General features: G+C 36.3%; 2 protein-coding genes and 1 pseudogene across 2 annotated transcripts; 2 read left to right on the plus strand and 1 right to left on the minus strand.

Annotated features, from left to right (window-relative positions):
- Positions 1-216: 216 nt before the first annotated feature.
- On the minus strand, positions 217-331 carry LOC147866871 (U5 spliceosomal RNA; annotated as a pseudogene).
- Positions 332-2,142: 1,811 nt separating this feature from the next.
- RPN12A (regulatory particle non-ATPase 12A) lies at positions 2,143-5,707 on the plus strand. The gene is made up of 6 exons (XM_087317381.1): positions 2,143-2,297; positions 3,825-3,903; positions 3,977-4,079; positions 4,433-4,696; positions 4,801-4,912; positions 5,316-5,707. Exons 1-6 carry the CDS (start codon positions 2,193-2,195, stop codon positions 5,451-5,453), a joined length of 801 nt encoding a protein of 266 aa, XP_087173507.1. The 5' UTR covers positions 2,143-2,192; the 3' UTR covers positions 5,454-5,707.
- A 3,249-nt stretch (positions 5,708-8,956) lies between these two features.
- Positions 8,957-11,424, plus strand: LOC147866873 (galactinol synthase 1-like). The gene is made up of 4 exons (XM_087317382.1): positions 8,957-9,288; positions 10,043-10,366; positions 10,811-10,945; positions 11,223-11,424. The coding sequence occupies exons 1-4, from the start codon at positions 8,995-8,997 to the stop codon at positions 11,358-11,360; spliced, it is 891 nt and encodes a 296-aa protein (XP_087173508.1). The 5' UTR covers positions 8,957-8,994; the 3' UTR covers positions 11,361-11,424.
- Positions 11,425-12,693: the final 1,269 nt, after the last annotated feature.

Consider the following 12,693-nt stretch of genomic DNA (forward strand, 5'->3'; position numbering starts at 1 on the left):
CTTGTGTCGTTTCACAGCAAAGTTTCTTAGTAATTTTGACATGGCGAACGAGAGAACGACAGCAATAGAAATCTTCCTGGTCGAAATTAGCGGTCAACATGATTATACAAACTGTAGGATGGGATGGGATGATCTACACAAACTGTAGGGAAGATTTTAGCTACATTGAGGTATTTGTATTGGCATTTGTATGGTGGGAAGCTCCATCTGGGGTACAGAGGAGCCTCCCACTTCTAAAAATTAGGGTTAGGGCGTTTGTTGCAGGAGGAGCACACGGTATTCTTTAGTAAAAGGCGAAAGAATAGTTCGCTCTGTGCTCAACCCACGCCATCCCGATGAGATTGCATACAGGCCTACATTTGGTTTTTATAAGACGAGGTCTACATCGTGTTTGTATGTGGGACAAATATATGTAAGTCACACATTCAAAGAGAAGAAGGAGAAGGTGTCACTCCACGTATCATTCATTCGTTCTCGCATCATATGTACATACATACCTCTCTTCCTCTTTTTAGTTCTATCTCTTTGCATGGTTGGTAATGATAGTAGCATTGCCTCTCTGCTTGCCACCAACCTTCACATCCATGGCACGACGATTCAATTATCGGGTCCAATGACCTGTGGCTATTATCTGGGCTAGTGGCCCATCATACTGATGGAATTGCTCTCGACCTATTGTGGCATGCAGGAGCAGGCTCATGGTTTTCATCCGCTTGAGATCGATTCCTATATGGTAGGCTATGAATTTTCTTGCTTCTAGGGCTTTGGGGTTGCCCTATCGAGGTTATGTATGATATATCCTCACATTTACCGTTCTTCTTGTTTATGCACGATAGGAACATATATTTATTTTTCCCATCCTTGATATCGTAGAGGAAGAAGTGAGGGCAGGAGGCTATATTATGTACTGCATGCAATCGACTCATGTTGGTCTCGTGCTTATGCACATAGCCTACGGTTGTTCATTCACAATGACATATTTTTGTCTTCATTTTGTACCTAAGTGCTTGTTATATCATCTCGATAACCTTATGAGAGACGATAAATGTTCAAACCTCATTGTTTGTAGAGTGCACGAGGGTTCTCTATGAACCTCTGATGTTCATGATAACAAATATCTAATGTAGGTTTCTCCCATTCTAGATACGCAAAATCATATTATTCACAAACCTTTTTTGAAATCAAACATATATACTATATTGAATGTACCTCCCATGCAAAACGTATGTAAAAATGGAGAGGATCGATGTTTCTCTTGTTCTTCTTTTTGCAATGTAGTCCTACAAAAACTTACCAAGAAACAACCAATATGTCTTCCACGTGCTCTCAACTTTTCTTTTGCTTTGATCACCAAGAATATCACTTCTATGCCTCCCCATGATAGCCATGTCAAATTCTATCACACGCCTTGAAGATGCTTTACCAATTGTTGATGTCATCATTGCACGTGATGATATAATATATCTTCAACTTTTTCCATCACTTTCACGGTGTCTACCTTCACTTTATGTTGAAAAAATTTGAACTTCTATGTAGGTCACTCCCGTTGGACGTTAAAAAGATATCTATTTATATATATTGCTAGCAACTTCCACATCGTTGATTGACTTATGGTTATCAAATAATAGGCAAACAACATACTCTTGGTAATAGTTGATGAGATGCATATTGGTTTGGTTTTCCACACCATCAACAATCAACCCTTGCAGTATGTTATTCTTGTTGGATGTTAAAAAGATATCTATATCTATATATATATTGCTAGTAACTTTCATATCGTTGATTGAATCATTGTTATCAAATAATAGGTGAACTACAGACTCCTAGTTATGGTCGATGTGATGCATATTGGTTTGGCTTTTCACACCATTACCAATTAATTGGTTTCTTGTTAGACAAATTTGAAAAAGAAAGGCGTTTTGGGCTGCATCCTTTTTACCCTAAAAAGGTCATACATGCTACAAATAATACTCTCGGAACACACACTACAAATAAAACCCAATCTGAGCCGTCGATTCTCGCAGACCCCACCAATTTAGACCGTTGATTCTCTGCACAGTGTACCAGTTTTATTCACAGAAGACAGAAAGAAGCTGATACTTCACGCACAAGATTTCATCTCTTTTCTCTACGTTCCTTTTCTATTTCCGATCTGCTTCTGCTTCTTCTTCTTCTTCTTCTTCTGCGCGGCGATGGAGTCGAAGATCGAACAGACGCAGGTCCTCTTCGAGAAGTTCAAAGCTTCGTTCAATCGCAAGGACTTCGAAACTTGTTGTACGTTGCTCTCTCAGCTTAAGGTGAGTTTTGTTTACACAGTTTCCTCCTCCTCTTCCCTTCCTCGCTCCCGTTTATGCACCGGTTCCTCCCGTTAGCTAATGTCATTTCAGCTATCGGAAATCAACAAACGAGAACGTCTACGATCGAGTATTTCAATTCCTGTAAATCAAAAGAACGAAATACCTCGAATAGCATAGGCAATGAAGATTAGTTCAGTTCTTGGAAATGGAAAGAGGTGGAAATTATTCGAGGAATATATCAGTTCTTGGAAATACAAAGAAGCTGGGAAAAGGCATTTGATAGGATACTCAATTCAGCATTGGCAATCAAAAGGATAGGAATTATCTTCTTATACATAGGTTTGGTAATATGGAAAAGAGAATCTTTGATTATCCAGATTTGGTGTTTGATCTCAGTTCTTGGATATGAAAAAGAAGAATAACCCGTTGAGGAATGGTGCTTTATATTTAGTTATTGTAAATCATAAGAAGATAATTGTTTAATGGACTGGTATAATGTGTGATCGAGTCCTATCTAGAACCTGTATTCTGATTAGGTTTCTTGAAGGAATCATCTGGCCTGCTATGATCTTGGAATTTATTATATACAATTGTTAAAATGACTTCCCTTTAGCTTCATCACACGAAGGATGCACTCCAGAGCATAGTTTTTAAAGAAATGCTTGGATTGGCTGCCTACACCTCTGAAAGTGAAAGCATCTGCAGATGTTGGAAATCAAATTTCATTTGTATCTGCTGGTGCCGTTTCTGAATGGCCAAGTATTGCCTTCGATTTTTGTGAATGCTTAGCATAAATGCTTTTTTGCTATGTCATCACATGAAAAGAACTTGAATTCAACATGAGTGAACTCAAAGTTGTTGTCCTGCTCGATGATGGGCAAACCTATCATAACAAGAGGGAGCACCAGTCCTATGAGCAGCAAATTTGGGGTTGAGTTATTTGCTAATCCAATATCAAGACATGGAGGCAGAGGAATTCAGATTCGGGTGATATCTGGCTTGAAATTTGCAAAAAAATGGAATTGGAGAAACTGTAGATTGAAACAGAGGCAAATTGTATCAGTGATTGGAAATGGGGCAAACTGAATAATGAAATTGGAGTATGTTTGGGTCGTGAGGCTTAGCATGTATATGATCACCATGGTGGAAGTTTTCATTAAAAACAAGTCACTTAACTCTTTCTTGGATGATGACATCAAGGTATCAAAAGAATAAACATCAAGGGATTTGTCTCTATGGATGATGACATTTTCTTTGGCTAAAAGGTATTTTCTGGGGTCAGAAGATCAGTCCATACTTTTTCATACCCCTATCACTTGTCAAATGGTTTACGTATGAGAAACCTATGAATTAGAGGCATCTGATAGGACTCTGAATATGTAGTCTGTGTCTCATTGTCTCTTTCTCTCTCTCTTTTGGAAGGATGTAGCAATGGAAGTCTTCAGCAATTTCCATATCTTCCTTTCTCACTTTGACATCCCTATTCATTATTTTTTGCTAATAATATATTTTAATATTATTTTTCAGGTTAAACTTACCGAATTTCAAAGTCTTCCTCCATTGTTCAGGCAGACACCAACAGCAGTGCAAGAGCTTGTTCTTGCCAGTAGGGGTTATTTTTATTTGTTTTTCCGTAGTTGTGTATATCGACTTTCTGCTAACTATTCAGGGTGTGTTAGGGAGCATCTTGGAACATGCGGTTGTATTGAGTATAATGACTGAAGATCAGGAAGCCTTTGAAAGACACTTTCTACAGCTCAAACCATTTTATTGTGATGCAAGGTCTGTGATTGGTGTGGAACTGTTAGTCATAACTGTAATATATGTCGTAAAATTGTCCTCATGATGTCCATCTACTTTAAAAATTCAAGATTTCTGACAATTCCCCAGCCTTATTATTACACTTTGTGTTGATTCATGTTGTTTTTTTACTTCCTTCCTCATTGGAAAAAGATGGTTGTAAAGCCCAGTCCAATAACCCATAGAAACTTGTGGAATTTGTTTGAAGTGTGGATTGATGCTCTTACCACTTGTGTATAAAACTTCCTTAATGCCATCAGATAAATTCTATTTATGCTGTCTTAAATGATGTCAGTTCTCTATTGTAACAAACCTTCCTTTAATTATTTTTGCAGAAGCCTGATTCCTTTATCTTCAGAAGAATATCCAATCCTTGGCCTCAACTTGTTGAGATTACTAGTGCAGAACAGGATTGCTGAGTTCCATACAGAGCTAGAACTTCTTTCTTCTGAGGCATTGGAAAACCCTTGCATCAAGTATGCTGTTGAGCTAGAGCAGTCATTCATGGAGGGTGCATATAATCGTGTCTTGAGCGCACGACAAGCTGTTCCTCATAAAACATATGAATATTTCATGGATCTTCTAGCTAAAACAGTCAGGTATACCTTATATATCTTTATAAATTTGTTCACGTGTGGATTATAGATGCTAACCTTATGTTTTTTGTTCCAAAAAAACTAACCGTATGTTTTGGATACTGTAGGGATGAAATTGCAGGATGCAGTGAAAAGGTGTATGACTATTTATCTTTTGCTGATGCTAAGAAAATGTTGATGTTTTCTTCTGATCAAGAGCTCTTGACATATGCTGAAGAGGTACATTTGCCTTTCTGTTCCTGATTTAGATTGTGGAATTAGAAGGGCTAATAGACCAGGCTTGTTTTCCTGAACAAAGATTGTTCGACTAAAAGTGTATGGTTAGATGTGCAATACCTGGTTCTCCATTGTTACTTTCCAAGCAGGCCTGTTACTGAAACACATGAAGGTGTCCATCTATAGCTCAATGTAACAGTGAGAGATTCACCGTAATTTCTTTCCCTATTTTAACTCATCGGGAGTTTGACCCCTACATTGATTTGTTTGGTCATATAATCAGAATTTATCATGGGCTTTTTGATATATATATTTTTGTCTAAATGTGGTGCTCTTAGACAGCCATATCATCTATATTTTGGTTTTCGAAGGGGCCATTTTTTTAATATTCTACTTTCATATGCAGGAACACCCTGAATGGGAAATTCAGAATGGTTCGGTATATTTTCAGAAAGTGAAAGAGGTTGTGCACAAAGAGATTCCTTCATTACAACTCATAAATCAGACCTTAGGTTATGCAAGGGAATTGGAACGCATTGTATAACACTTCATGATACATACATCCAATTCTGCCACAACAAGAATTCAAAGCAATGTTGCACATGCCTGTTATTAAAAGTTTGGATCTTGAGAGAGGATCTGCCATTATTCATTTTCAAAAATATTTCTGTTTTAAGGCTTCAGAAGTGAACTTCTTTAACACATTTTAACAAGAATGATAAAACTTGACTTTGTGCTGAATCAAAATTACTAATATCTTCTGTCGTACCTTCACTCGATCTATTTAGACTTACTCTATTTCCATTATTATAATCAAAATTACTAATATCTTCTGCCTATGATGTTCCATTTCCATTATTATAATCATTTTTACATGTTTATTATGTTGTCTTATTCAGTTTTCTATTTTGCTTGTACTGTCTTGTACTTGTACTTTATTTAGTTCTTTCTTTTGTCTATTAAAATTTGATATAGCAACTGGTGATATATATGTTATTCATAATGTATTATGTTTGAAAGGGTTTTTTTTATCATTCCCTCTGTTGAAATTATCACAATTGTTCAACATATCTTCTAAATAACAGAGGTGGTTGAATTATATTCAAAGCTCTTGTCAATTTCAGATGATATTCAAAGCTCTTGTTAATTTCTATCCAATTCTTCTGTCTCTGTTTATTGTGAAATTATTCAAATATCTGAATGTGGATGGTCAAAATTTCATATGGTTGTGGAAGTCGGATGAGACTTATTGTGTTTTGGGCATCTAGTTGGTTTAATAGGCAAAAAATAAAAGAAAAACATATGTTAACTAAAACAATATTATGGTTCGGCATTAACTCAGTTATATCGTAGAAGGTATATCTAGTCAGTTTCATAGGAAAAGGTAAAAGAAAAACATTTGGTATCTCTAAAATAGTTATGGGTTATAACGTCTATCTCATATGTATATGTGAGACTGGGAATGCACCTGAATATACTAGGCTGTGAGATTGAAAGTATGGTTTTCGTATGGAGTGGGAACAGAAATGAGATGAGCCAATCATCATTGCCGGAAGGCTGTTGAGTACCTTTTGGGACATTGTTATTATGCCTTTCATTAGTAGCATCTTTGAAGGGTAATTCAAGTGATTGTCATTGCTATGATTTAGCTTACATGGTGTATTCGCAATATCTTTTAAAGAATGTTAAAGTTTGTGTTTTCTATTCCACCATATGGCTAGTTTCCATGATTTTGAGTTTTGATAGCAAATTTGAGCACAACTTATTGTGAACATTGCATGTCAAAGAGTAACTTAATGCTTCTTGATGTTTGAATGGTTGGATTTTGGCAAGGTTGTTACATTTGGCTTGCACTACAATGCCTCGTTTTAAGTTAATTTATTTGTTGTCCCATTCTTGAGGTTTGTCTTAGCCGTTTTTTTGAGCTTTCACCATGATAACAAATTTGAACTCGAGAGAGGTTGATCATAGATAATAACATTGAACTTCTAATTTAATCACTATCTCATTTTGTTGACCATGATAACAAATTTGAACTAGGGAGAGGTTGATCATAGATCATAACATTGAACTTCTAAATTTATCACTATCTCATTTTGTTGACCATGATAACAAATTTGAACTAGAGAGACGTTGATCATAGATCATAACATTGAACTTCTAAATTAATCACTGTCTCATTTTGTTGAGAACGAATTGAATTTGGTTAATTCTCAAGCATTAGGTACTTGTTGAATTGATTTGTTTAAAAATTAGGCTACACCTCTTCAATGAGGTATCCATGTCTTGTAGCGCGTAGGCACATGTTTCTAAAGTGTCATTCTACATGGTACTTTCTATGTGCTTACAACACTTACCATGTTTGGTCATAAATGTTGGCCAACTACTGAATCTAATGGTTGGGCATTAAATTATATTGTGGAGCACCAAAACGAAATATAATTGATGTAACATGTCTGTAACAACATTTGTGATCATATTCTGAAATGTTCCCACGCAATGATTAAGTGATACAAGGACAAGTGTGGGCAATGACTAGTCACTACATTTGTGATCATATTCTGAAACGTCCCTACACAATGATTAAGAGATACAAGGACAATTGTGGGCAATGACTAGTCATTGATATTAGGGGTGGCTTATGAACATTGTGACAATTCTCTTGTTTGTTGGGTTTGTTTATGCTACCTCATAGACTACCTTACCTAAAGGTAACAACAATGTAGACACAATGTCGGGGACATCTACGTAAAACAACATTGGCCAAATCATGGCATATACATGGGTGTTACGTCCAAGACTAGTACTAAAAAAATAGATGTAATTATGATACTCAACATGAAAACCACCAACTCCATCTTAGCAAGTGATCATGACAACACACACCAGACTTGTTCTCTCAAGTAGAAATTTGATAGGGTTGCTCAAATCGTTTGAGAATATGATCCCAAGCAAACAAATTTGATAGGGTTGCTCACATAAGATCCCAAGCAAACAAATTTATCGTTGGATCAGTGCAGAACCCATGATCACAATAATACATGTTCATGAAACAATGCACACAAGAGCTCATCTGTGATGTTTCGATTCTACAAACTCCGGATAGGATACTCCCTTGCGATGAACCGCATTGCTTGTACTTCTCTGGACCTTGGAGATCACGATGATGCACATTGGCCAGTTTAGTAACGTGAGGCATAAGCACATATTCTGGGCTCCACGGCTAGAGACCGGAGACTAGTTAGTGTTGCTTGAATCAAATCCGCTCGATTCGAATGGAACGGAACCGATCCGATCCGATTCGAACGGAATGGAACTGATCCGGTCTGTCCCTTTCGGTTTTGTTTTCTGTTTTGAGTGTGAAAGGTGTTGCAAAACCCAGAATAGAAAGGAAAAAATAAGCAGTGAGTGATTGATAATGCAGAGATGAAAGAAGTTGGCAAAAGCTTCTGGAAGAAGAAGACGACGCTTCTGGGCGATTTCTTCTTCTTCTTCTTCTTCTTCTTCTTCTTCTTCTTTCGTTCAACATTCTACTATATATCAACACAATCCTTCTTTAGAACCTCCCTCGATTTCTTTCCCGTTTAGTGGTGGAGATAAATCTCTGTGTACTATTCCATGTATGTTTCTCTAGTGTTCATGTCATTGCTTAGTGACGCGTACCTGCTACAATTACCGGAATTGTCGTAATTCATTCGAGCGACATCTTTGCATTCTCTAATGTTGATGTTTAAACAGAGATTTCATGTGCTAAAAAAGCCTTATTGAGCTCATTCCTTCAGCCATTATAAATAATCAAGTAATTTATTCGTCAAAGCTTCCAATCATTTGTTATGTTTTACATCATTTACACAGACAAGTCGACATGCTTTTGGTCTTGTTTGTGGAGAAACCCTAGATCCTCAAAATGTCTTGTGCTCTTTCTGGAAACATAATATTGTCCAGAATTAAGCTTTCATTCATCTATCTACATATATATACATATGTATAAACCCCTAAACCCTAACGGTGCAATAATCCTGGCATACTAACTGACTATGTGACAGACTAAGAAGTGTAAGCTCACCTTTTACAGCATCAATATCATGGATATCCTTACCACTGCCCACAAACGACGTGCTTTTGTGACATTCCTAGCCGGATGTGGTGACTACATCCAAGGTGTCATTGGGCTTGTGAAAAGCCTACGGAAAGTGAGATCTGTCTACCCACTTGTTGTTGCTGTGCTCGATGATGTTCCTCATGAACATCGAGAGATCTTGCGGGCGCACGAATGTATCGTTCGTCAGATCAATCCTGTTCGACCTGATGGTTGTGACAAATGTATCTTCGCCATGCCTTACTATGTCATCAACTATTCGAAGCTCCGTATCTGGACTGTGAGTACTCTATACTTAGGATTCTCAGAGTTATATTATTATTATTTATTGCTGAAAAGATTACATCTCTATAAATTCATATAAGCATCGTGGTGTCCTTAGTCCTATATAATAACGGGATTCACCCGATGGCTGAAAATTTCGATTCTTCATACTATTTCACGGCTTCCAAATGTCAGTTAATTCCTCTTCTCTTGTTATATATCGATGTGCTTGTTACAAGCTGTACTATCCATCTCTATATTTAGCACCTTAGCTAAATAACTAAGGTTGGGTTGATGGCTGCGGAGTAAGTGCATCTGTCCACACTTTATTATGCAATTATTTCATATTCCATGCTTTGAAGTCGAATTGTTAGATAGCTTAATTAATATTTTCGTGAGAACTCAATACTTATTTTCGTGAGTGTACGATTTCATTAGGCCCTTGATGCTTTTGTAGTTTGGTATTATTGGTAGTCACGTCAGGCTTCTTGTGTAATTATATAAACGTGGTAATGTTGCTAGTTTCTTTACTCCTATTCAATGTATATTATGAGTTTCCAATCTTAATTAATCATGATAATTCTTATCATAGTATGATGTATCATCTTAGCTATTCTTAGTGGCCATAGATACTAATCTGTGGACATAAATATTTAACATATAGGTTGTTTGTCATGAAAGGTTTGTAGTCTTTAGTTGAAGATCCCTTGACAATTTGAATTTGCAACTAGATGTGCTAAAAATGTATGTGAATTGCTTTCCAATGATAGTTTGAAGAATACGAAAAGATAGTCTACTTGGACGCAGACATGATGGTTTTTGACAACATTGACGAGCTCTTCGATCTTCCCAATGGGCGTTTTTATGCTGTCATGGATTGCTTTTGCGAGCCAACATGGTCACACTCTCTACAGTACAAGGTAAAGTATTGTCAGCAATGTCCTGACAGGAACCCGTGGCCAAAACCCATCCTTGGCGACCCACCTGCTAAGTATTTCAATGCAGGGATGTTCGTGCATGAGCCAAATAAGGAAACCTTTAAACAATTGATGGTTGCCTTGAGGTCCAGTCCCTTGACACCTTTCGCCGAGCAGGTATGACTGAAATTTCTAGGGCCATACACTAGAATGCCCCTAATCAATTAGTTTTGGATGATTACCAGAGAACCCCTAGTATAAAAAAATTGTACACTTACGGGAATTTTAAGAAAAGATGGTACAATGTATTAAGTTAGGGGATTTTGGTGCTGCTCTTTACTACGACTTTTATACTAGTCCTTGTCCTTAAACTCTTCCATGGTATGGTGCATATTTTGTTAATCTAGTCACTCTAGCTCTTCTTAAAGTTATCCATGTTTATTGAAGTTATATAATATTGCATCAAGAAGTCATTTTAATTGCTAGCGTAATGTTGCAGATTGTTGTTGTATATTCAGCTCGAAATAATTCAAGCTCAGGACTGAACTTTCACTTTGATACATTTTTTATGATCATTGTGAAAATCCTTCGATATTGAGTTTTCTCACTTGTGACTTGCAGGATTTCCTTAATGCCTTCTTTCAGAAAATCTTTTGTCCAGTTCCTCTTGTGTATAATCTAGTTATGGCCATGCTATGGCGACATCCCGAAAAGGTAGATTTGGCGAAAGTGAAAGTAATACACTATTGTGCCGCGGTAAGGAACAAATAGAATATTTCTCTAAAATATTTGAAGCTATATTTGTTCCGATGTTGCTGAATATATGTACGTTATTGCACTGTGACAAAGAAGTAACACGAATTTCATATGGAGTCTTCAAACATATAATCTTCATGCTCTATCTACAATATGACAAGTGTTATTTTTTTTTCCTGTGTTTATCTAATTTCTGTTCTTTTTTTCTATGTGAAACACTAAAATTTCTGCACCCTACTGATCTTATCAAAATGGTGTTTCTTAACCTCTCTTCTAGGGTTCCAAACCATGGCAATATACAGGGAAGGAAGAGAATATGAAAAGAGAAGACATCAAGTTGTTGGTACAAAGATGGTGGAATGTTTATGATGACAAGACCTTGGATTCTAATGTTCTTAACGTTAATATGATCTAAGAATATTTGGGGTATCATTCAAAACCATTATACGTTTTGGTTGCTCACAGTATGGAAATTACGCATAGAAAAGGTCAGGCTGCATTGTTCAGATTGTCTAGGATTCCAGAATAGAATGTTAAATTATGTCTGATAATAGCATGTTGTAGAACTATGTAAGGTTAGTATGAAACATGTAAATGAACTTATGTTGTAAATATAGTTATACATAGAATCAAGAAAGTGAATAATAAGTTTATACACTTGTATCGTGAATGTAATCCCATGTTGTAAATATTATATCACTCCTACATTTTTGTACCCTTGAAATATATGTAAATAGAATGTACCATGCTCCATATGTAAATAAATTTTATTACTTTTTATTTGTTTTGTACTCTTGAAATATAGTTAATAACTAATTAAGAAGTGATACCTAATCCCATGCCCCGCATTCTTGTATAAGTTTTTGATGTATTTCAAGAATAGAAATAAGAGATGGAGTGTAGATTAGAAGATGCAAAATATTCATATCCAACCTTTGGACTCGAAACCATGTACTTCTAATTTGTCTTCTATTATAATCTTTTAATGTATTTCAAGAACATTAATAAGAGGTGGGCAGTAGTATAGATTAGAAGATGCAAAATATTCATATTTAAATTTTAACCTTTGGACCTGAAACAGTTTCGTTTAATCACACATTCTTTTTTACTTCATTAATACCTCCCGTCTTGTAGGCTCCCATAAATGCAATTTGTATTGTCTTTTAATAAACCATTCAGACAGGTTTTTAGGCTCGCTAAATGCTCATTAAAAGGGTTTATTAAAAAACAATACATAATAATTTGCTTGTCAAGCAAGGGCACAATTACTGGAGGTTGTTTAACACAGATTCCTGCGCTTTCTGGAGGTGCATAAATTATTTCCTATGTTGGGAGATGCGATGACACCCCCCAAGTCTGTCTTCCCTGGTTCAGACTCATCCCAAGGATATTCGTAAGGCTTGAGAGCATATTTAAGAGTCAAGGGGGAAGCATTAAAGAAGGCTTGTTTGTTTCCTTAAAATATGAGCTACGAGGAGAGTATTGTAAAGAAGAAGATTGTCTACGACAAATTGGACTAGTTATTCATATATTGTCTTTGCATATATCTATAGAGGACACTTTCCAGTTAGGAAGGCGTGTAATCATACTATAGTTTGAGAAAAGAACTTGATAAATGGTCATAATTGTCTTTATTAATCCATACTTCTATGGATGAGAACTCTTGCATTTCACACCTCTCAAACGGGTGAACCCTGTAGTATACTAAGACCATGGCGTTGTACATAGTTACATCAGTCCTGTAAACG

The sequence above is a fragment of the Azolla caroliniana genome, unplaced genomic scaffold (genome assembly GCF_043228905.1).
Source record: "Azolla caroliniana isolate FFs.n. ecotype wild unplaced genomic scaffold, voAzoCaro1.0.p SCAF_3, whole genome shotgun sequence".
Lineage (NCBI taxonomy): Eukaryota > Viridiplantae > Streptophyta > Polypodiopsida > Salviniales > Salviniaceae > Azolla > Azolla caroliniana.